General features: G+C 29.9%; 1 protein-coding gene across 2 annotated transcripts; it reads left to right on the plus strand.

The window, feature by feature from the left end:
* Positions 1-4,181: 4,181 nt before the first annotated feature.
* Positions 4,182-26,556, plus strand: wake (wide awake). Of its 2 annotated transcripts, XM_067052575.1 has the most exons (19): positions 4,182-4,267; positions 12,842-12,920; positions 14,611-14,714; positions 14,987-15,145; positions 15,342-15,455; positions 15,797-15,985; positions 16,068-16,266; positions 16,464-16,596; positions 16,679-16,792; positions 17,019-17,234; positions 18,068-18,234; positions 18,323-18,472; positions 18,631-18,772; positions 18,943-19,056; positions 19,133-19,351; positions 21,395-21,584; positions 21,671-21,812; positions 23,428-23,545; positions 24,244-26,556. In XM_067052575.1, the coding sequence occupies exons 1-19, from the start codon at positions 4,207-4,209 to the stop codon at positions 24,577-24,579; spliced, it is 2,946 nt and encodes a 981-aa protein (XP_066908676.1). In that variant the 5' UTR covers positions 4,182-4,206; the 3' UTR covers positions 24,580-26,556. The 2 variants fall into 2 exon arrangements, with proteins under 2 accessions (XP_066908676.1, XP_014285593.1); XM_014430107.3 differs by lacking the exons at positions 4,182-4,267; positions 12,842-12,920 and adding an exon at positions 13,908-14,140.
* Positions 26,557-26,878: the final 322 nt, after the last annotated feature.

A 26,878-nucleotide genomic window follows, 5' to 3' on the forward strand; every position in this document is an offset into this window, starting at 1 on the left:
CATAAATTCAACTTTGAAAACCCAAAAATAATAGATACAGCAAAAAATACAAAAATCGCAAGATTTCTGGAAGCCATACATATAAAAAAAAAACATGCAAAACACAGTAAACTACAAAACTGACACTAAACACTTAAATACACATTACGCCGACAATATAAATAGACTCAAAATATAAACATAAAAATCAGAAGAAATAAACGGGTTTTACAAAAAAATTCACTAAGTTTAATGTAAAATACAAAGCAGGACTTTAAAAAAACAGGGAGGAAACCAAACAGCACACTGGGCATGAGATAAAGTCCAAAGAGGTAGCAAGAAATATAGAGTAATGGTTGTGCTAATGAGAAGTGAAGAATGCACAAATAAGTAATGGTAGAAAAGTGAAAATAGTCTAAAGATGTGACATGATTTCCTATATGAAATTCAAATTATGAAAAATAATGAGGTTTAAAATACATGAATATGGGACCGGGATCCCAAAACGTTGTACTATAATATGATAATTTAATATAAATTACATTCAATTGGAAGTTTATTAACCTCAAACAATTTTTATGAATTGACTTACTAGACTTCCTAAAGAGAAAATCCAGTATATTAACTATATTAATTTAATTTAAAATAGTAGTATCTGATCATTAATTTTTATCAACTAACGAAGAACGGTCTAGTTATAAATAAACCACATTATAGTTTTCTTGAATGGAAGGATCACCATTAGGCAGTAGTCCTCTGACTAATGAGTAGGTTAGGCTCCTTAGCTGTAGTAAATATCGTACTGTTACGCGACCTGCAGTTTTATTTTATCCCGTCAAACGGTCACATTCCATCCGAGGCAGGTACACGGAGAAGAATGGGTCTTGGCCGAAGGCAGGTACTTGAAGGAAGTCTGGGGCCAGGATGTTGGGTGTGGTGGCCCTCAGTATGGGCCGGTCTGTCTTAAGACTGACATCTCTTTTCTAGTTCCGTGGTAGTGCGTGTTAATAGATTCAGTGTTCGTGTTTGTGAATGGATACAGCAGCCATAATGATCGCGTAAAATGACTGATCGTTGTGACGAATTGAATCGGAGGACTAATTCCAAGGCGAAGAATGTCATCAAAGTAGGACTTCGGCAGTGGTCGTCGTGGAAGACAAGAAATAAGTCCTCGAACAAGGTTGTTCGCCGTGAAGATCGGCGAAGAGTTACAGTAGCTAGACAGGCCAACCTCTTCCTGCAGGAATTTGTAAAGGATGCTCTAGACGTTATGCTGTTTCAGAAGTCAGTGTTCAGTGGTTCACCTCGTATTAAGATGATCAAGAGTATTCGGCAACTCCCTGTAATATCGGAAGAACTCGACAGCAGCCTTAGTGGTAAAATAATTTTATTTATAATAAATTCGAAACATTACTTACCATCTCATATTCCTAAGGCTGAGATTCACTTTTCGTTTTGCTTAGCTTACATTATATTATTTATATTAATAATTAATTCTGTGGTTACTAACATAATGTTTTGAAGGACTCCGTCATCCAATCGTTATAACGGCAATTATCCTCTAAATCCTTAAAATTTTATTCCTCTTATCATTATTTATTATCACATGGATAAACATGAATATACATCAGGCCAGTAAATCCTGAACTTTCTGGATGTATTTAGTAAAATTATTCCTTAGGTCAAACAAAAAACATATTTGACTTTATCGCCTCTTAAGCATTGTACCAGATAAGGCGGGAAAAAACAACAATTATTTTTCAAACTCTTTAAATTAAAAAAATAAAATAAATAATGCATCATTCTAAAAATATCTCGTTTAAACTTTTCTAAGATTATCCATTAATATACTTTTTAATGATAGAATGTTTTTTTCGTAGTTAAGAGTTAAGTGTCACTGTTTAAGCGATGGTGTATAAATATGAATTACTGAAAAACTTGATTTTGGAAGATTAAGATGAAGTCATTACCATCAGAATTTGAAACCACCAGGGTCCTGTTTCATAATGAAGTACAAACAATACTATTAGTCTTGTAGATTTAACTTAATATAATTACACTGACTTGTACAATAGTAACTTGTACTTTAGTATTTTTTAACTCCTGCAATATCACTAATAGTCATCCCTATCATGAAAAAAATAAGTATTAGTATTATTACCACACTGGTATCTAGCATTTATATATTATTATATAGCATTTATACTTGTACTATGAACTAATACTATTAGCTTTCATTATTAAACAGGGCCCAGGACTCAGCAGTCACCATTAATAAGGGTTATATTTTAAGTTTACCTAGATGAACTATATTTTGGTTTCTATTTTGTTCAAATAATACATCTCTTTTTTTAAAACTTATGGGGAAAATTATCTAATTAATTTTATTATATCTTTTGATTAAGTAACGTTTTTATTTTTAGGGATTTTAATAATTTATTTTATATCTCTTATAATTTTTCATTGTACCTGTAACTTCACATAAAAATATTTTTAAAATGTAGCAAGAAATGATTCTTTTATTTTTTTCGAGTCTAGCATTTATTTATTTATTTTATCTCTCTGCTTCAATAAATTCTCAAGATTATATTCAACGTGGATATTTTACAGCTATAAATAAACCATCATTTCTGTACTTTTTTTCTTTTCCCTTTTTTTTAAAAGGTCCTTAACATAATGGTAGGAAATGTTTACATTTTTAAATTAGATAGCATTGTAGCCTCTACCTCTCTTTTTTTCTACTTGAATTTAAGTCTTTCGAGACATCTGAAGAAAGATCAAAGCATATTTAATACTATTTCTGGAAAAAAATAATAAATTTAATAACAGGTTTTCTTGTAGTTACTGCAGCTATAATTATTATTATTTTAAATATTTCTTCAAACTGTATTTATTGTTATTTCCGATAAATTTATAACTTTCAATTCTCAGCTAAACTGTTACTCTTCTCCGATTTTAATAACTCTCAAGACAATAGAATTCCACATTTGAACTTCTTTGTTTAATATGAATAAAGGTTTCTAATTTTTTATACATAAATTTTCGATTGAAAAAAAAAAAAAATGTGTTCCTAAAATTAGAGCATTTAAACGAACGAACTCTTCAGCTTTATGTAATAATATAGATGTAGGTATAGGGTAAGATTGGGCGGATCCTTATGAAATAAAATGTCCTTAAAAATTACTTGAACAACAGTCACTACCCCGATTACCTTAATTAACCGATTTAATGATTTTTATTTCTGTTGCATAATTATTTATCTGTATATTTACTCACAAATATAATACTTGAGAAATTCTTACACAAATCGAAAAGATATAAAATTGAACCAAAAAATAGAGGAAACAAACCTGTAAAACCCGAGATCCTTTTGCCTGTCACCTTAGCCTTCCTGGAAAAGGCGAATGACCTTTTCCACACTCTAGTAATGCTGACCATTCCAGCACTCCGTTAAAATCCTGGATAATACCCTGAGTTTCATTGGGAGTATTCCAACCTACAAAGTATAATTAATTTTCCCTCTCCTGCAATACCTATGCAAATTTCTCTAACCATTTGCATACCACCTCAGGACTTAATTCCCAACTGCTTTTGATTTCGGACCTAATGTGACTTTACCATACCCTGGATATTTTCACTCATTGCATTTATAGTCCCTGAGGATAAAAATGATTTTGGTTATATTCAAGAACTTTGGAGGATGAATCTGAACTTTGTCTGAGTTCCATCTAATATTTCCTAAAAGCAACTTTTTTCCACTCTCATTTCTCCAAATGTGTTCTCCAGAAATAGTTATGAGAGGGAAACGATGGTTTGTTTTATTCTGTGGTCATTTCTTGAAAATATATTTCCAAAATTTCTGTCAAATAGAAGTCATAAACTATAATACGGAATAAGTAATGTAATAAATATATAATTTGGTGGATATAGTAGCAGTGAGGTGCAGAGAGCATATCTTTTGTATAAATTTGAGTAAATTCAGATATTTTCGGAAAGATTGAATGAATGGACGATTGAGAAAACGTATTTTTTTTTTTTTTTTAAATGTTATCATGTTTTTGTTTTTTGTTTCTGTATTACTTTATTTATTTTGTTTAATTTTTTATGATTTTTATTTAATTTTATTATTCTTTTATTTATTTGTATTCAGTTTTTTTTTTTACAATTTTATTTTTATTTTATTTTTTTTTTTTTTATCTAGAGAGTAATGTGGACAGTTACCCTACTATGGACGTAGGCCGCCTGGAGGGGAGCAAGAAGATCCCTTCCATAGATATCCATCTCACTGGTAAGTTGGCATTCCTGTTTGATGGAACGGTTGATGGCTCTTTTTAATAGTACTAACTATGAATTATAATTATCTTCAGTTCCGATTAACCACTATTCTAACAGTTCATAAAACGCATGGCATTTTTTTTTTTTTAATTTACAGGCAGTCAAAAATAAATATTTTAAGATTGATCACTAACCAACTAATAAAATACGTTAATGATTTAATTATATCTTTACTGGCCATAAAATTGCCAACATTCATCATAATATTAACGCAGTTATCTAACAAAGTTATGAATGAAACAGAAAGGGTCAAAATGTTCAAGTTCAGTCTATTTCATCTATCATATGCTAAAAATACATGTTATTAATTTTCATTAAAAATAAATATATTCGACGTTTTCTTCGTTTATTAACTGTAATACAATCCTCATATTTTATTTTTAATTTAATGAATAATAAGAATCTCGTTTAATGACTTTTATCTCGTTTCAAGAATATCAGCTGACCTTTTGGTTCATCTGCGCAAACATTACATATCGCTAATCCCAGAAGGTAAAATTTCCCATTAATGTGATTTTTCTAATCCTCAAAAAAACTCATGTCGGAAATTCCTGTACCATAATAATAAAATGCAATAAAAAATGTTAAATTCTGAGATACTGTTTAGAAAAAAATCATCAGTTCCCCTGATGAAAAAATATTTATACAATAATCTTTTTACCACAAGGATATAAGATTTTATTGATTGTTACCTCGTTCTGGGTTTTAACCTAGACATAAGATTTAGGCCGAAACTTCGGTACAAATAAAGTAGGTTTCACTTATACATGTTCTACTGACCATCTTCTCCTCATGTTTAGATTTTTTCGTTAACATGCTTCAAGCGTTAAGACGTTTCTCAATGATGGAATTAAGCTTAAGCATCAGAGCTTTGAAGTAAGGACGTTCCTACAACGATTTTTTGGAAGGGGTGAATTTTTACTGGTTTTCCCTGGTATTTCAAAAAAATTATTTTTCCCAAACTCATTTAGATTTGTCGACCTGTCGCGAATGTCGACATTTTACAACAACAATTTTCTTTTCTGTTCAGACATAGTATTATTTTTTTAAAACATCAATCTGTTAACATCAGAGGTTATAATAAAAAATTATAACGAGATTAAAAATGTATTATATAAAAAAGAACAACACAAATTATGCATAAAAAGGAATAATGTAAATCATACAAAAAAAAATTATTGGGCCACTTACACACACGTGCTCTTCAAGCAGTCAGAGTCCATTGACAAGAATAGATTCAAGTACAATTCCTGTAAAATTATTTAAGAGGTTCCTTATTCAAAATTATTGCCACCATATCAATTAAAATTGCGTGTACCCAAGTTATTCTCATACAAAGTCAACTTTCATTTAATTTTCAAAGCTGATCTGAAAGCAGAGTTTTCTCCCCTTCTTTATGAAATGTAAGCTGATCAACTCATAGAAATATTCTATGCTTCGAAACTCTTTGAATAATTAAGTGTAAATCACTAAAATATATTAAAGATGCTTTTTTGTAGCACAGGTACATATTACTAAAAATAACTTACTAAAAATTGTTCCTTATAAATTTTGGTTTTGTTTTATTTAATCATGTAAGTTAAAAACTGGAAAAAAAATGCAGTAAATAAATTTGATGTGTCATTAAAACTCATAGAAATGAGTTCTTGACACAGGGATACAACGGACCCTCCCCGCTCAACATAAACAATAACTTATTTTAAAATAAAATACATTATTGGTTTTTTTAAGCACTTTAATTAGCCGTGCGTTGAGGACCTTAAAACTACATACCATCTGAAACGTATGTCGAAAGACTGAACATACAGGCAAAATCAAACTAATTACTATAAACAATAATTTTAACTATTATAGGATGTACAAAAGTTATTATGAGTAAAAAATAAGAATTTGAAGTAACATATAATATTAGTTATTCCAAATATAATGCAACTATGAATCTAAATCAGGCCGAGAATACAAAATATATATAAGAATAATGTATAATTAATTTGCAGAAAAATAATAGTATGTACGTAATTTGCTACATCACATTATGATCAATTATTGTCATGGGTACGAAGTTACTTTAGAGAAAATAGATAAATTATGATGATTAGACCTTAAAATGTCTGCTTAAAATATCTTACAAGGTAATATAAAATCTAGGTTGAATTTAAACTAATCATTAGTAGCTATCTAACTCTCGTTTCAGGATTCAGGAAAATGAATTCTTTTGACAAAAATGAATGTTAAAATACTATATAGATTGATTTTAATTAGTAAAGGGAGATGACGAGCTTGCTCATTGAATATTGATTGCTGATGATTCTTCAATGCCAGGGAAATCGGAATGGTCGTGAAACGTTTTCGATATTCGCCTAGTCATCCTCTCCGGAATAAATAATCATTAAATAGATTCCCATAAAGAGATTTTCGAACGCGATCTATGGAACATATTGTCTCAATGACGTTATCATTGTACATACAGTAATAAGTATGTAGTATCTTTCTTATTTTATTACACTCGGATATTCGAAAGGTATCCTGCATCGACATTGTTATAGCTGCTAGCATTCTCACAGTACCATAATTGTTTGCCTGGAATCCAGCCATCCTGGCATTTTACTGCCTGTGTAAATGTCTCTAAGTTGTCTAATAGAGAATTTATTACAGTCGTTGTGGGGAGGGTTTAAATTGTTCAATATTTGCTCCATCATCTAAAGTTTAATTTTTATAACTTTAGTAATATTGCACCACTCTTTCAGAAACCTAAGATTAAATGTAGACCTTTTTTGCCTGTTCTTAGTAGTCGTATTAACAAGACTAAAAGCTGTGATTTCAAAACTTTCCCATGTGTGATGGTACATTTTTTGGTACACCTAAAGTAACACAACTACATCAAGAAAAAAATAATAATCTTATATCTTACCAATGTACATAAAGAGAAATGTAAAAAATTTTCTCGGCTGGCTTTGCAGACCTTCTACAGTGGCATTTATTGTCGTGTAGAGAAGTCCTGATGGATTGCTTCGAGCCACATGTCCCCACCCATCTTAACTTCCCTGCCTTCATATTATGACGTTTGACTGATCAGTCTCTACAAGCAATTTACTGTTAGTTCTTCTCTCTGTGTTAAAGCTCTGATCCCAGATCGCTCCTCTAATTTTACGGAGGACTTTCATTAATATCATTAACCTCTCAGTTCAGTTCTTTTCTCAATGTTAATTTCAATAATGCATTAAATAATTATTAAATACGGTACTATACGGTTTTATGTATTTTTTAAGAAAAAAATATTTGTATACTTATCCGGTTATAATTAAAACGTTAATTCCTTAATATATCCTCAAATGATAGAATATTTACAATTGCTTAAGTTAATTAAATGAAAATTCGAGGTTATAATAAAAGAGGTAAATTAAAACCATAATAAGCTAGTATATTATTTTTTATTTATTTATTTACATTTACAAATGTACATAAAATACAACAAAAATATTTGAAGTAAGATCTTAATCGTATGATACAGGTTCGTAGAGAAACTACCCGTTGGTAGCACTCTAAAAACATCTTTACAATATAAGGTCTCGAGGCCATGTCCTTTTCAGGCGCCTCGGAAAATTGTCAGAAATAAAGAGGAATCAGGTTATAAACTAATGGGTTCGAGTGGTTAGGTAGTTTATAATGGGAGGATTGTTATCTGGTTCGGGATAGATCGGTTTCATAAAGAACATTAAGGTCTTTATGGATGGTTTTATTTGTTACAAAGTAAGGAGCACTAAAGATTTTACAAAGGATTTTGGACTGTAAGGATTGGATACGAGAGGTGTCCGAAGGTTCAGTGAAGCACCAAAGCTCAACTCCGTATGTCCAGAATATTATTTAAAAAATAAAAAACAAACTATGATAAGAATTTTCAAAATATTTACCAAAACAGAAAGTGAAGTGAATATTTGTATTATATTATATTCGTATTATTATTTTTTTAAATTACATAGATTAGAATGAAGGACCGCTTGAGTTGAGTAGCAAGTAGATTCTCAAATTAATATTAGCCAACCCAGTTAAGAATTGAATTCACAAAAAGTAGTGCATACTATCCAAGCATATTCGCCCAGTTTTACTCTTCATACTTATCTCGTATGTAGCGATGGTTATCTGACAATCAATTTAATAGGCATTTTTTGTTTAATGTATTAGGCTAAATATTTTTCTTTCATAAAACTATTTCTATATTCTTCAACAAGGTAACTACCGATTCCAGACAACTTTGGTTACTACTCGACCTCCTGTGAAAATCTCAGCTTACGATCCAGGATGTAAAGACGCAATTTGTATTCAGGTGGTTGTGGCTAGGTTTAGATACGAATAACTTTTTGCCACCCTTCCTTTCGTCTTGGTATTTTAAAGGGTTTTCTCTAGTGTTGAGTTTTATCAATCCACCGTCCTTTAAATGTTAATATTATAAATGAAACTCGTCAATATTTGTTTTACATTAAATCCCCACTTTACCCTAGAAGGCTCCCGAACTCACAGGGTTGACTCGAGGTTACTGTGAATCAGAAAATAATTATCTGTCACAGCCGAATTCGAGCCCGGGTCCTTGGAATTGGTAGTATAGTGCCTTACCACTGATGAACACGCTCCCACAATTTGGTTGTATAGATAAGGATATTCTAGACCAGGGGTGGCCAACAAATTGTTTTAATTCCCCTTTACGTGATTTTTTTTGGTACTTTAAATAAGTATTGTTGTTTTTACGTTGTTACATAAATACGTAGATGTAGATAAGCCATATATCTCTATATATAGCCATATATCTGAGGAGTACTCAGCGAGATATTGACAGATTAGCGAAAAGTAAGTCATGATAAATGTTCCGGGCGCAAAAAAAACGCGAAAGTGAAATATTGAAATCAAATTATCTGCCTTTCTGTGCATTTTTATAATAACTTTTTCATATTTACGAACAAATAGTACAACAACTTATAATTTGAAGTTGATAAAAGTAAGTAAAGATCTATTTTCAATGTGTCGGAAAATCGATTTTTTTTTAGGTACTACTGCAATCAAAAGTTGGGTATGGAAATTTATTTTCTTCATGAACCTAACTCGAAAACATAATAGGTGATTTAAAAAATAGTTTTGAGTATATATTTTTCTTATCTACAAACACCTCGTAGGAATTCACCTTATACTGCCCAGTGTATAAACATGGTACGCATTTCACACCCCTTCTCATCCCTTAGACTACACCTTTGTAAGTCGATCGCGACGCATTTTTAAGATATAAACTTGATCTTATATACTGAAAAGTTGGCCACCCCAGTTCTAGACCAAAAGCTAGGGGAGTTACATCCTTAAAGAAATTGTTAACTTTTTTTTTTCAAACCATTTGTTCAAACTGTTTTACTGTAAAATAATGAAAATGTCCTTTATCTTCTAGATACAGACTTTAAATGGAGGGATGCGTAAGAAATAATAGTTATAGAATTACGGAGAAAATAAGAATGGTAAAGTATAAATGATGAAAGTTGGGAAGTTTTAAGAATTTAAAAAAATATTCATAAGTTCTAAATCTCATTTTCTTCTTAGCATGTAAATTAATCATCTCATTTATAACATTTTTGGCTTTACGATGTATATATACGAGTTTGATAGATGTTTTTTGTTAAGGCATTTCTTCCATGATAAATTCCAGGCGGACAAAAAAATAAATTTTGTTCATAATTTCTACATAAATAATAAATGTCTAATGTTTAAAGACATGGACTAAGTTTCTGCATGCAATAACCCTCGGACACTATCACTCAATAAGTTATCGCATCACTATTTTATCACACTGATAGAGTGCAATAACTATATCGTAAAGAGGGATTAACAGACTACGCCAGTTATGTCAGTCGACTTAAGGAGTATTCATGATATTGTGTTAAATGTTTTACCATGTTAAATGTTATAAGTATAGGATTGTGAGCCCTATTTAAAGTCATGTTAGATGTTAACTGCATAAGAGCTCCCAGTGGATTTTCTTAGCAAGTTGTTCAGTAACCTTTCCTTCCAAAACTTCGTGTTTTTGTTTAATTCTAAGTTTTGATTACAGTAATTTATTACAACATCAAACCAAAGTGAAAAGTAGTAGTGTGAAAGTTTGGCTAATGATTTTATTTTTTAATAAGTCTAAAACTCAAGACAAAATAATAAAACACAAACTACGAGTAAGTAACCTAATACGACAGCAAATAAAACGGTGACAAGCTCAGCTGGTCTGTTTTGTGACGTCATTCTCCATTTAACAGACCTAGTAACATACTCTCAGGCATGTTACATGATATATCGTTTTAACATGGTAAAAGAAGGAAATATTTCTCCATTCAACATAAGTTTTTCCATTTAACACGCTTTAACATGTTAAACTAAAGATCATGAATACCCCTTTAATCTTCAGAACGGTGGTCCTACATTGGTTTTCTTATTTTAATTTAATGCAACGTTTTCTTTCGAAAAAAAAAATAAAATGGGGCACCTTCCATATTTCAAATAAAGAAATAAGTTAAAAAATGTTAACACAACTATACCATATATCACACTAGTGAGTGATAACCCTGGCTTAGGCCAAAGATGGAAATATTGCACGAAGGCCTGGAAAGTCCTACTACTCCAGCCTGTATAATGAGATAGTACACGACATATTAGTCGTGTTTTCTAGCCCATATCGTGTCGTTTTTCGCTATCTAACGGCTAATTTATCGTCCGATATTTCATCCTAGTTTGTATACAGAGCTATTAGTTTCCATTATTTTCATGACGCGTGATGTCTTACGGCACAGGATCATCCGACAGTTATCACATTTATAAGCTCAGCCATTATACAATAGGAAGATATGACGAAAGTGAAAAGGTTCGATATAGAAGGAATGATTGGGTTGGATCTTAAGAAAGTTGCAGTAGAAAAGCCTTGATTGAACCAGGAAATTATGTCTTACGACGCGACATTAGATATTAGAAATAACCATGATGGGATAGTGGAAGCTAATTAGATTATAAAATCCAAACTCTGAAATCGGTTTGTCATGCGATAAAATGATGACTGAACAATACAAAAGTTAAACCGCAGGAAATGAAAACAAATAAACTTTATAAGATTTGTTCTTCGCCATCGACGAATATTTTTAATTTAATTTATGGTCGAGTTTCTAATGATTTTGGGTTTTTTGTGGAAGATTTCTAAATTCATTGTGTACAAATCGTTTATCCTATTGAACGATAAAAAAAGAGAATAAAAATTTTAAGGATGGGGTAATGCCGGTGGATATAGAACGGCTCATTCTTTATTCCATTCTATCCTTTTCTTGTTTATCGCTGGCCAATCGTCATTTGAAATTCAGATAGCGTATAAAAGAAGCCTTTTTATTGGTTTTAAAAACACAGGGCTCCTCGAATCAATAAGCAGCTCTTTGAAAGAAGAGCCGTGGAGATGAAGGCGACCCAGTTTTTTAGAGGCCTCGTTAATTGGCTGAGTTGGTGGGAAGGGCCTTCTCGAGCACCAATCAGCGTGCAGATTCACTATCACCTTATCGTCTATTCTTTGATAAGGATGGCTCACCTAATGCAATTAACCAATCGATGTTATTGTTCATTATTTAGCTTTATTCAGTTAGAAATCAAAGAATTTCTGGATTCAATTCGAATTATGACATATCGCACATTCAAACAAATTATATATAAAGTAAAATATTTTTTTAAGAATTTGCTTGCTTTTTTTTTTTTTTTTATTATTTGATTTTAATTTTTATTTATAACTGCTGACCTATTCCTCACTATTCCTAAATTTGAGAATGCACTATGTATAGATTGAATAAACAGAATTTAAAGTTTAATATAAATTTAGTTGAAATAAAAAAAATTGTATATATATTTTTATCTCTAGGCTACGAATTCTATAACAAATTTTTTAAAAATATTAGCAAAACGTTTTGCACCTTTGTTAATAATTGTCTCATTTCAATGATTTTTTTCCTATTATATCCAAAATAGCATTATATATATTAATTATTGAATATATATATATAAATGAGCAGAGCTTTATTTATCTATTGCTCATAAATACTCTCCTTAATTGAAAAAGTAAAGTATTAGTTTGAAGTTTACGTTATTTAAATTATACTTTTTAGATTAGGTGTATGGAATTGGTCTGATACAAAGGTGCCATTCTCCCACTTAAAAAATTCTTAGATCCGCCACTGTCTCAAAAGAGGCAATGTCTATTAAGCCTCTTTCTCTTCTATATGATCGCTTCAGCTGTAGTTAAGAAAATCTGCAGTAAATTGATAAAGATGTAGTTGTATATCATCATAAAATCTGGACAGAAAGACCAATGTCTTGATTCTGAAATTGAATGAAAAATTAACTCAAATTGTTGAAATTATGGACGCCCTATTCCGGTGTCTTTTAAGTAAAAAAATATTGTACCATAATTTGATATAAATAAAAATAATATATTAGATTTTTTTTTATGATTTATAACTGAACTTTTTATTTGCAGCTTTGTTTGCCGCAGTTGAACATGGACACCTGGAGAAAGCCAAAACCATTTTGGAATCGACCGATGTGGATGTTAATGGGTAAGTTTATATTCATTTTTAATGAATTAAAATTAATAATAATTTAACAATTTTTTTAAAATATCCCTAGGATGATGTCTTGACCTTTTTTCTAATCGTAAAAAGATTTTTTGGTACTTAAGAGGTATCATAGTTGAAGAAACTAAGACATTTAAAAAAAAAATGCCTTAAATGAGCGTAATTTACTTTATAAGAGGAGAAGATGGTTGGGGGGTGCGGTCAAATTAAAACACAAATAAGTTGAAGTAACTTATTTAATCATGCCAACGTTTCGGCCAGAATTTCTAGCCTTCATCTGGGCTAAGAGCAGAACAAGATAACAACCAATGAATACAGAAAATTAAAAATAAAATATAAACAGAATGACATAAAGTAAATAATTGTACAGAATGGAATTAATAAAATAAAGTGATGAGAGAAGTGGAAAATAATTTTAATTTGATTGCACCCTTCAACCATCTTCTCCTCGTTTAAGTCATCCACAGTCAACTATCTCTCATTATTAGTAATTTATTTTAATTTTATTTGAAATAATCATTAAAAAATCACATGCTTCTGATTAAAATACAAAGAAACAAGCTTGAAAAATCATCATTCAAGATATTATCCTGTGAATGACAAAAAAAAGTCCAGAACTTTTTGATGAATATTGAAAGATTCCCAAACAAATTGCTTCAAATCATGACTTAATAATAATTAATCTACCAATGTTTTGAAAAATTCATGCAACTAGGTACATATAATTCTTATGCATCAGTGGTCATTCTTAATCTCCACAATTAATGATCATAATAATTTTATAAAAATTATTTAGATCTTCATAGAACTGATATAAATATAAAATATATTTGAAACTGATGCCTAATCCATTGGGAGTGAGAAAGATTAAATAAATATATTATGTGTTTACAAAGACCTTTTAGGGATTAAAATTTACAGACTTCATTTACACCCCAGTAGAATAATGTTCTTTATAAGGATTTGTCAAGAAGTGAGCCAACATACTTCTTTTTTTTTTTGTCACAAATATATACATATCTCAATACACATATATAGATGACAATATATTCTAATTAATGCCTTAGTCATAACTGGAAAAGAGTAATGATAGCTTTCAAATAAAAATATATTCTTTCCCATTAGTTTAGTTAAATATTTAATGTACCAGTGGGGTAATTAGTGAAATCATCTTTTATTTCCAAGCCTTATCAAGACTGCAGGTATACAGCATTAAGTATTAGTTGTAATGATTACTGAACATCAAAAATCTTGCCTATTCTTTCATAAGTTTAAACACTTTGATACAATTCATAACAAATGAACATGTTATTTTATTTTTTGTTTATAATCTTATTGTCATCAATTTTATGGTTTATTTGTTTGTACAAATATTTATAGATGATTTTGGAATTTCAGTAATTTCATTCATTTCACATTTTGTATTATATTATATAATTTAATTATTTTAAATTGTTAAAAGCCTGACAAATATCATTCTAAGTGTACATTGTTATTACTCTAAAGGGACTTGATGACCCAGAATAAAATTACTTTTCACTACATTTCAAACAGAATAATATCTAGTTCCCCATTATTTTTATTTTAAAATTATTTATAAATTATAATCAAAACAATTTCTTGTTGTTATTAGTTGTGATTATATATATTAATTATCTTTACTTTTTTTCAGAGTTAACAGTGATGGATTGTCACCTCTTGATGTCGCTGTTCTCAGCAACAATCGCTCACTCGCTAAAATGCTCATTGCATTTGGTGCTCAAGAAGGCAACGAATGTAAGTAATAAATTCATTTCTAACGCTGCTAGTTAATATGTAAGTATATTTTCAATATTCCATGTGGATTCTGATTCTTGTAAGAATTTTAGATCTCTGTTATGTGAAATCATGAGAAACCTTAAAACAATTATATTATAAAAACATTAACTCCTCTGTGAAGACTAACAAAAATAAGCTGTCAAATCAAGTAACCCGATATGGAAATGATAATTTTATTTTTTTATGTGACATTTGTATTGGTATGTAGTAACTTAAACTGCTATATTTAGTTTCAAGTGGTGAAAGTTTGCTGTGCCATTTGAAAAATTTGAACTGTGAGGCGAATCAGCGAATATGTGAACTCTCTGGTCAAGATGCCCGAAACCATGGACTATGGCAACGCAGGGCCAAAGGGATTGGAAACATGATCTCGGGTTTTACACAAGCAAGTATGTAATCTTTCAGTTTTTCTAAAATATAATATTATAATGTACAGTGTATGTATTAAATGAGAACTATAACTGTATAATTAAAAATTTCATAAAATTACAAAAAACTATCATTAGGGATGGGGTTCACATCATCATCAGTTTAATTGAAAAATTTTATTCTGATATATTTAATTTAAACTAAGAAATATTTCAGGACCACCTGATATTCCATCACTCGTGGCTGTGGATGTCACTGGGAGTCATTCTGTTAACGTACGTTACCAAGAACCAGACAGTTCTGATTCACCTGTCTGTACCAAATATAAAAGTAAGTACAAACGTTATCATAAAATCCTCTATGTTATCAATGCTTTATGACCATCAAAACTAATTAACCTTACTCCTTTTATATATAATTTGGTGGTGAACTTTAAATGTAAATTCTCTTTGGTCATTTTGAAACTTGAAATAGTTCTCAAAAAAAGACATTAAAAAATTATATTAAAATAAATGATCATTTATGTTAACAACTAGTAGTAAAAGCATTTTCCTAATGCAAACTATTGTTTTTGTTTTTTCCTGAAGAGTACATAATTATTTTAATTTAGATTAATGTTATTATGAAGAATAGTGTTGAGCTTTTAATGATCAATGAATTTTTATTTCCAGTTGAATGGAGCACTGAGAGTGAATTCCGAAACCTAGCTGGTTTTCGAGTGATATTGGACCCAAGGCAACAAGAATGTCAGATAGATGATCTTACACATGGTCAGAAATATTATTTTAGGGTAAGCTGTGGCAATATTCGTGGCTGGGGTCATCCGAGACCTGCTACGCCTCAATCTGTCATACCATCAAGTAAGTTATTTTTATATGTTGATAAAAATATTCTTTTCACACGTTATATTTTAATATTAATGATAATAAATTTTAAATATAGGCTGGAGGGATGTTGTAAAAAGGGAAGACAGGGTCTGCACAGAGGGACTGGCTCAATTGGATAAATTGTTTAGTGAAGTGCGAACAGGAAGGCCTGACATCAAAGCCCTTCAAGAGACCTCAGCCGGCGAAAGGAGAAAGAAAACTACAATCAAGCAATTGTTCACAGCTGCCTCTAAGTTCCAAAAACACCTTAGAAGGTATCCCATATCAGAAACTTATATTTATTTCGTTTTCTTTATTATATAAATATTGATCTCAAAAACTAAATTTGAAAAAACAGGAAAATATTGTAAATCATTCCTCGAGATGATTCTCACCTTGTTTGTTGTTTCATCATGTAATAATTATTTTTTATTTTGTTGATTTTTCATTCACAAACCTTTTTCTTTTTCAGAGGTGTATATCTTTCTTGTTTGTTATATAATGAAGATAAAGTATTACTAACCAACGAAGACTTCCTTCCAGTCATAGAAGTTGATGAGACTTATCCTGGTTCCATTTACCATGACTTTCATTGGTTGTTGAAGGTAAAATTAAACAAACCAGTTCAATATGTTTAATCATTTTCTAAATTATTGTTATAATCTACAAATGATATTATATTTTCAGATTGCATGTACATGGGATGATGTTAAATGGTTGAGGCAAGATATGGAGAAATCTTTAAGTTCTCCTGGAGTACACTTTAGAATAAAGTTGCTGCAAGCAGCCACTGCGATGCAAGTAAGATATGACTTACAATTGTGATTAATGATGAATTATTATTAGAAGTAAAGCTAAGAAAATTGTTTTAAATATTTCTACATCTTTAATGTTTTATAAAAATATACTTTAGAATAAAATCTAGATTATTCCAACAACAAAAGTCATAATTTAAGAATGGAATATGTTATGTACATTTTACTAGTGTAAGTAACATAAATCAGTTTAAGACATATATGTTTTTCAGACTGCTTTAAGCGTCCAGGATCTGGGACAGCTATATCATAAGCCATTGAGAGACTCTGAAGGCACTATTGTAATATGTACTGTAAACTATGTGAGATCACCAAAATCAGTATCTGTCCTCAATTCTCGGTGGATTCCACTCGGCAAACTCAATAAGAGGACGCACAATATTGCAACAGAAGCAACTCTGAGTGATATTCTAATGGCTTCTATTCCTGTAAGCATTTTTAATTATTTAAGTTAGAACTAGTTTTGGTTTTGTTGTTTCAGTTAAAAGAAGATAATGGAAGTAAAAAAATTGCTATGTTACATTTTTAAATTAATATTCTTTATTAATCATTAAAACTTATTTGTATTTGCTAAAAAATAATATTCCACTGATAAATTTGATTAAAGCATTATTTTTATTTTTTTTTTATTTTACTGAATAAGTTTGTTTAAAAAAAGAATAACAATAAGCTCAGATCATTTTGAAATAAATAATTTTCTAGGTAACAATTTATAATAATAATAGTTTTATGTGTTTATGATTTAAAATTTTTACTGTAGTATTTTAATTTCCTTTTTCTTATGAAAATGGAATCTTTTTTTCAAATCTGAATTACAAAATTTGTGTAAGAATTAAAATTAATTTATTGCTTTTCATTATTTCATAACTGAGCTTCTTTTGTCCTTTCATGAGAGTCAATTTGTAGCTTCAAGACAAAAAGTGTTTTGCCAATCTTTCATTTCCATTGGTTATTGGCAGTGTCAAATCTGTCTGTGACAGTGTCTTTTTAATATATATCATCACAAAATTTATAAGTAATTGAATTCCTTCCTTCTTGGAAATTTTATAAACTTATATTTTCAACCTAATAATTATAATTATAGTAATTATTATTGTAAAATCTAAAACTATGATAATAATTGTGATTTAACTGACTAGACAACTGTTTATTTAACTTTTAACCATACAATATAATAATATATAATAGTATTAAATATATATAATAATATCATTAATATTATTCTTTATACATCTCAGCCTGACATATATGTATATTTTAGGACCAAATTACCTACCATCAGGTGAGTAGTATAAAGCTTCCACGTGGATTATACCTCGGCTATTTGAAAATGAGGAGTTGTGTCGACGTTTTACAGGTTTTGGTGCCGGCTAAAGCACCAAATGTTCCTCCGCATTGCAAAATAAGGGATAACCCTCATATTACTGCGTAAGAATGGATTATTTTTGTTTTCTGACAATAATTAATTTTATCGTTATAAATTATGTAATTAATTCTTTTTGTGCCATCATTACAGAGAAGAGTGGGAAAGCTTAACAGTTCATTATGATATGGGCGATAAATCACAGACCGAACAGCAGAAAACGTTTGTTGAGCAGGTCGCAGCAACTGTGAATAGGTTGCTGACGTATATGCAAGTGTCCAGTGATCAGGCTCAGAACCATAGGTAAGTTTTCAAAATTCATAATGAATTGAAGTATTGACTACAGGTTCCTGAAAAAATAAAAATTCAATACCGAATACTGTATGAAGAAGAAACTTAATTGACTTATTACATTCTATAGCTTATGGACAGTTTGCATAATAAATTGTTTTTGTAAATAGATTATACGATGCTGAAGTTGTCGAAGTAAGTACTGACGTCAGCCTACTAATTGTAGCTCCTCCTCCAGAATCAGCCTGCTCAGCACCTGGCCAAGGAGAGATTCTCTTACAACGACCTGATCTCATTCCTCTTCCTGTCCAGGTAATTTTTTTTGATTTAAAGAATATATTGATGATTTGATGACTTTTTGTTTATAATTATTCTTATAAATTAATGTTAACTGTTCCCAATGTTTTTTTGATTTATAAAACTTTGATTAATATTCATTATAAATATTCAATATTCTTATCAAAACTAATGATCTGTTTAAGGTTTTTGAAATGGTGCATTTAGGGACATACCACAAACAACTAGTCGCTCGGTATTCAAGATTAAGCTGTATAATTGAACTGGATACTGCATTAGCCCAGCACAGCCATCGGGAGGTAAACAAAATGACTATTAACTTTTCTTTTCTTTTTTTTAATTTTAAGTTTGTTTACTCTTAATTTATTATTACAGGCCTTCTCTAGTTCTGAAGTTAGTGCGGCAAAGGAAAGACTAACAAGGCTAGAAGGACTCCAAGCTCAGATAAATGCTGCTTGGAAACAGGCAAGATGGCTCTTGGATGTTCTAGCTTTTGCTAGAGATAAAGGCAGTCAAACACCAACTAACATTATTAGGCATTTACTTTCACTTCATCCAAAGAGGTCACATGACAGCATAGGATCTCACAATGGCGTAAGTACTACTGATCAGTATTAAATTTTGCAAGTGGTTGATTTATTCATAAGCCTGGCATACTTTAGATTTGAGTTGAAATTAATGTTGTCGTTCATTGGAAAATTTGAGAGTATGTGTTCATAACATTTACTAAATTGAAATGTATGCTATTAAATAATTTATAGTTATTTATTCAGTTAGGACTTATTTGACAATTCCAAACAAAGCCTTAAATCTCTCAAACATAACTTTATGTTAATTATTTAAAAACATTATGCAAATAGTTTTAATTTTAAAATAGTTGACTTTGAATATTATATGAAGAGAAGATGGTTGGGTATGCGGTCAGGGAAGAACACGAGTAAGTAAAAAACTATTTAATTAGTGCCAACGTTTTAGCCTTAATTTCAGGCTTTTATCGGGGCTGAGAACAAAAAACAAGATAACAACCATAATGAATAAAAGTAAATACAAAATAACTAGAAAATAACAGATAATATAGATATATAAGTAGTGTCAGAAGAAAATGTATAATCTAAGTATTATAAGAAGATAAAATCAGTATGAGAATAAAAATTAAAATTATATAAGAGGAAAGAAAAATAAAATAATATATATATGAAAATCTAGTTAGTAATGATGTACAAAATGAAAATTATTTAAACTTAAAGTTACGAAAATGTATATGAAATTAATTAAATATGTAATGAAAATAACAGAGTTAAAGAAATAAAATATAAAGTTATGTAAGCTAAAAGGAGTGATACAAAAGACAAATATTAGATGTGGTGATTATAAAAATTCATCAAGTGATTAAGTGTACTTAAAGAAAATTATTTAATATTACTGTTATAAAAATGTGAAAAAGAAAATAAATATCAGAATTAAAGAAATAAAGTTAAGTAAGCTAAAAGGAGTAAGTAATACAAATGAATAGTAGATATGGTGAATTTGAAATTGAAATATGAATATGAAAATCCAAAATTTAAAAAAATGGATAGTTTTTTTTACTGTTAACAATTAAAAACACTTTTTTAAAAAATTGTAATAGTAATTTAAAAATTTCAATGAGGAGCATTCTTTACTACAATGGCCAAAGACAGGACTTTATGCAATGAAAAACCTAAAATATAAACTAAAAAGTACTAAATGATGAAAGGAATATGGTCCGGGTGCGGTCAAATAAACTCAAATAGTAGAATTATACTATTTTATTGAGCCCACGTTGCAGGGCTTCGCCAGGGCTATTTTGACGGCGGTCAAAAGAGTCTCTTGTTTTGACCGCCGTCAAAATAGCCCTGGCGAAGCCCTGCAACGTGGGCTCAATAAAATAGTATAATTCTACTATTTGAGTTTATTTGACCGCACCCGGACCATATTCCTTTCATCTTTACACACGGTCAATCAATAATCTTCCAGTATGTCCAAAAAGTACTAAAATTCTACTTTTGGTGTGAGATCACCATTAAGAAGGTAGAACAGTAAAACAGATAAAATGAACATTAATTCTTTTCTGAAATTATAATTAATGATTGGCTAAAGTAAATATGAACAGAATTGAAGACAAAACTTGCTCTGTAGGAAGCAAATTTATTCATTAGTGACACTTAACATTCAACCTGATCAGTCACATTGCAAACCCTAACAACTTAACAAGGGAACAAGTTATCTGTGAAATTAAAAATTACTTTTCTGCTGAGAATGAGAGAAAAATCAACAAACTAAACTTTTTTACACAAACACTTAAAAATTATTATATTTTCATTTTAAAATAATATTTTTATTTAAAACTATCAGCATAAAAAATATTTAGAGAAAAAGGTTGGGGGGAGGGGCAATTGATCTCACAGATTGTATAGGAAATAACAATAAATATCAATGAATTAGGAATAGAAACATCAGTATACTAATATCGTAGATAAATAAAAATAAATTTTATAAAAAAAAATTTAATTTAGGCTATCAAAAATATTTATGCAACTCATCCAGTAAATACATTATACACCACCATCTAATGTCAACATTGTACATTATATTGACATATGAATTATATTCTTCCAGTTGCTCTTACCACCCGATACAACAAAGGCAGTAAAGTCTAGAGGATCTTGGCCAGGACCTGGTGTCAGCAGACTGTTAGGAGCAGCGACAACAGAATTATCAAGAAGTGAGCATCAACTAAGCTGTTCTGGAACCAGTACACCACCACCAATCTTGCGATTGCCACCGCCCAAACCTCTCTCACCTCCAGGTAAAACAAACATATAACTTCTAAAATAACATTTCACCCACAAAGAGATAGCACTAAAATCACTTTTCTGCATTGCTGTTAAATAGCACTCTTATTAGAGCAACCTAGATTGCCGCCTTCTAAATCAGAGGACACTTTAGCTTTGCACACAAGGGTTATGGCTGCACATTCGAGGAATCGGACAAGTACCTCTGCTACTACTTCGCCCCTCCTCTCTATACGACCGGGGTGAGTTGTTCATTTATTTTCTACTTTAAATAACCCACATGTTTATGCTGCTAAATATAAACTTGAAAACCACTTACAATTCCATTCAAAAGTTTAGCAACATCAGTTCTATTGTGTAAAACTATGCTGATATGATACTTGTGCATTTCCGATATAGTCTATATGCATGCTTCTGGTTTAAATTTAGGTTAAATTATGAAATAAAAAGTCAATACTATTTCTTTATTAATTTCAATCAGTAATTATTATTTTATAAAAACCTTTTGGTATAGAAACTATTAAAAATGAGTTAATATGTCAAGGACTTTTAGTTTAGAAAGAAGGTTTAGTATATTCCTCTATAATTGTATTATTTTATGCTCTTTTGTTGCATTAAAGTTTCATCTGCAAAGCTATTTTAGTTTTGTTTTATTTTTTCCAAAATTAATCAAACTTTCTCAACACATCGAGGTGATTTTAAACATTATATACAGGCAGTGTATATTGAGAATTTAAAACAAATTAAAGTTATTCTTAACTTGTTCTCATTATTTTAAAAAAAATGGCTCTCAGATGTATAACAATTAGTAGGCAGCATTCCATTATTGTGACCAAAATAATTTTAACCATTCTTTTTCACAGAAGGTACTGCATGTCTCTAAGTAAAACCGTGGCTATTTATATTTGCTTTTTATGGCTTGGTAAACTAATTTGAAATTTAAATATATCCGCTTTAATTAAGTACCTCATAAAATTTGTATTCTTCAATTATATTGATTTGACCATTTTTTAAAATCCCACAGGAAGGATTAATTTTCTTGATAATATGGTGTGGGATATCAATAATCAAAAATATTGATTGATATCCATATTTCATATTTACTATAAAATTAAACTGATATATTCTCTCATTAGCTTCCTTTGCCTTTAGATCATTGTTTCATTAACCAAAAATCTATTGTTTTCAAATTTGATTAATAGTGTAGTTCTATGGTATTTTTGTGTATTGTGAACTTGGTATTTTGGGTGTAGAAAGATGCTCAAATCTTCTTGCCAAGTAACTTCCTAAGTAATTTGGAAAAAGTCCCAAGTTACTTATTATATTTAATCTGTTCAGAAGTTTTCTTGTCTATACTTCAAATCTACTTTATCAAATTCTTATTATATCAAATCATCATCATATTGAGAATTTGCAACCTTGATGAGAACTGACTTTGTTTATTAGATTATACTAAATTAACTTCAAGTATCTTATTTTTATTTTTTTTTTTTTTAATGTCTCTATTTGCCAGAGCAAGAAGAATTCTATACTTTTGTTTTTTCATACTAGAGTGTAAACAAAGGAGGCTTTTTGTTTTTTCTTACTAATCTCAAATGTTACATTGCCAATCAAAACTTCGGAATCACCAATTCTGTTGAGCAAAAACTGCGCCAACATTTTGCCAATTTCCAATATAATTAATAGAAAAGAGAAAGACATTAAGAACTGGGATATTATTGTAATATAAATCTTGAAAAAATAAAATAAAAACATCCTCTCACCTTAACCGTAATTTACCTTGAGATTTGATAAAGATAAACACGTTTAAACCTTAATGAGTTCTGAATCTGAATTTATTTTGTTTATTTCCTTAAGGTATGGAAGTGGAAGTCTTTATTCACTGTCCTCAGATGACTCTGGGGTGATTAGCAAGAGTAAGAGTGAAGGAGAGGAAGGAGCGACAGTCCCAGCACCATCTCCTGGCATTCTCCAGGTATGAAAAAGTTTATCACAATTCCTATATATGAAATATATAGAAGGGAAAAGTATTTAAATTGTAAAACACTTTGAATCTGAATTTCCAACAGAAATTTACGTTTTAAGGTCTCTAATGTGATTAAGGTAGGTGTATGCCGTGGATGTTGCAGCAAATTTTTCACTAATGTCAATTTACTAAAAATGCCACTTTATATCATAGATTTTATACTTTTCTTTTACAAATCTATTTTATCAAATACAGCTCTAACAACTTTGATTACATTCATCAAATTACAATTTAATGTTCTTCAATATCAGCTAGGTCTTATCCTCGTTGAAATAATTTGACATTGCATAAATGATGAATCTTTGAAAAATCTTCCTCTAAAGTATCTTTAATATTTTTTATTTGAAATAAATAACCAGTTCTCATTGTTGGTATTACTAAATAATGGATGAATGCAAAATATTAAAAACTTTGATGAATAGCTAAAGGAGAATGAAGGAAAAATATGGACAGATTCGAATCAGAAACAAAAATCAAGATGATTAAAACAGACCTTAAATGCCAAATTTTCAATTCAAAATCTTCCAAATTACCTTTCATTTGAAATAATTAACCATTTCTCATTGTCATAATTGTACAGACTTACCTCATAGCTAAGTAAATAATATCGATTAACCACAGTTGGTTTAATAACTATGTTTTTCCAGGTATATGCAGCTTACGAGACGGGACTTGCTGCAGGGACAAGCCTTAAGATCCATGTTAGCCCTCGGACAACTGCAAGGGAAGTCGTTGACCTAGTTGTTAAGCAGCTCAACATGGCCGTGGTCCTAAAAGGGAAGGAAGGGCCTATCTACTCTTCCGAACAGCTGCCTAACTTCTGCCTTGTTGCGGTCATCGGTGCAAGGGAGCGCTGCCTTCGAGATGACTTCAAACCTCTCCAGCTACAAAACCCCTGGAAGAAAGGGCGCTTGTATGTGAGGCAGAAGCATGATGTCCTTGCCGCTCTAGAGCAGAGTTCAAGGCACTCGGCCTACTTATAGTCAACTCAACGACACCCGTTTAATGTTTTACCTTTGTTGTTTTTGTCCCTTTCTATCAGCCACTGGTACAGTACTTTCTTCGAATCTTTTTTATGAAAATTTAAATAATGATAGCAATAAAATCAAGGCATAATAACAATAATTATTTTGTTTATTCTTGATAATGATTGGTTATATGAGAAAATTACAATAATTTACTAAAATATAGGATGAACATAATTTTTCTCAAGTAATGTGGGGGAAGAAAAATCAAACATCAAATAATAAATCAATTTTCAAATTTAATCCAATAAGAAACATGCATGCTTAATTATAGACTATGCATATAAACAGTACCATATCATAAAATTATTATAAATTAAAACAAAGCTATTGGTTTCTCCTTAAACTAACCTTATTAGTTTAGTATTCTCAATTCTTAATTATAAATTTGATTTACATCAGCCTGCCTGTTTTATTTACATAACTATCAACTATTATCTTTCTTCTCAACTTTTGATATAATTATAACGTTTTCGTTGAATTTTTTAAGTATGAAGTATTCTCAGAGACACCTGTTTGAACAATTTTCTTTATAGCATTTGCTCTCTCCAAAATGTGTGATAATTAGCAAATATCTTTCACTTATTTATATGTAAATCGTAGTTATATATCCCCAAAATTGTCTTCAATTGATCACATTTTCATAACAGATAGTATCAGAAAAAACCTCGACCTACATTCAAGCAAATACAGCATCCGAATTTAAATTTGTTATTTATGATAAAAAGCTTTTAGTTGAGTTCTAAATGGATTAGAATGCCTTTAAAATTTCAATAGAATTTCTTTGAGCTCTTTTTCTGGCAAATGGCTGATTCGAAGAAAGTACACCATTGCAGTGAACCCATTTTGTGATTTTAATCAAGAGACTGCTCTCAACCTAATATTATAAGTGGTATAAATAAGACTGTCTGATGGCTATTAATTTGTTGGATACTTTTACTCTAATTGGTAATTGAGATGGCTGAAGAAAGTTGTCTGAACACCAACTTAACTATTTATAAAAATAATAAAATGATAGTTTTAATATGTTATAGATTACCATGACTAGTTTCTTTTTGATTGAAAAGTTAACTGAACATTCCAATGTCAAGACACTTTATTCTTCTGTGAATCATTATTTATTTTTTTAAAAATCACTGACCATTCTTCAGGACATTATAGTTGTCAATTTGTTTTTTTTTAATTGAAACAAGTTTCGACATTACATCAGTCACCGTCCAATAAGTTTTGCTGACTAAAGATCTCTTAAGGGACTATTATTTGGAAAATCTTCCTCCTGAAAATACTTCATTAGGATAGATTGTATTTGATTAGTTTTTGTGCTTTAGAACAATGCAATTATAGTTATATGTATATGTATATGATATATATACTTATATATACATATAGATATATATAAATATTTATGTAGTGACACTATCGGCTGTTAACTAGTTTTTAAGGTCTTTGCATAACAACGGTAGGTGATCTAATCATCTCATCAGTTGAAAATTTGATTTTTAAAAATTGTGTTATTTTAAGTGCAATACGGTTGCCATTTGTAATTAATTTAAAGTTTTTTTTGTATATAGAAGTTATATTTTCGATAGTATATTATAATATGGCATTATAAAGAGTAAATGTATATATAATTTGGTTTGAAAATATTTTGAATTAAAGAAAAAAAAATAAGAGTAATATATTTATCTCTGATAGATATTTCAGACACACCTTATTGTTAGGGTCCAATCTGTGATGGATAAATACTAAACGATTACTATGCCTCTCATTTTGGTGAACCCTGAATGAGAGCTATGTTCTGTTGAAAATATATCTGTATCTATTTATTGGCGACATGTCAATCAGAGCTTACGGCTTCTGATGTTTTCAAGTCAACAATTTCCCAAAACCTATTCATTATATTGTATATATTGAAAATAAATGTTATTTATAAAGTGTCTGTTTATTTATTTTTTCTTATGTTATAAAAAAAAAAAAAATTGATTTCTTATCAGTAGTACAGAATTTGATGCAATAATCAAGAGCCTAGATTTTTATGATGTATAAAACTATGCAACTAAATAGGCATTGCAAAATCTAAAAATGTTTTACAAAATTCTATTAGTTACAAAGAGATATCATTGGATGTAATCTTCATGCCTTGATGAAATTATTCTTTATCCTATAGTACATTCAATGTTTACAAATATGTTCTTTCATTTATGAATTTAATAAAGTAAAATAAAAATGCAATGGGACAGCCTTAATATGTAATTAT

The sequence above is a fragment of the Halyomorpha halys genome, unplaced genomic scaffold (assembly GCF_000696795.3).
Source record: "Halyomorpha halys isolate HHAL.00 unplaced genomic scaffold, Hhal_1.1 Scaffold859.1, whole genome shotgun sequence".
NCBI classification, from domain to species: Eukaryota; Metazoa; Arthropoda; class Insecta; order Hemiptera; family Pentatomidae; genus Halyomorpha; species Halyomorpha halys.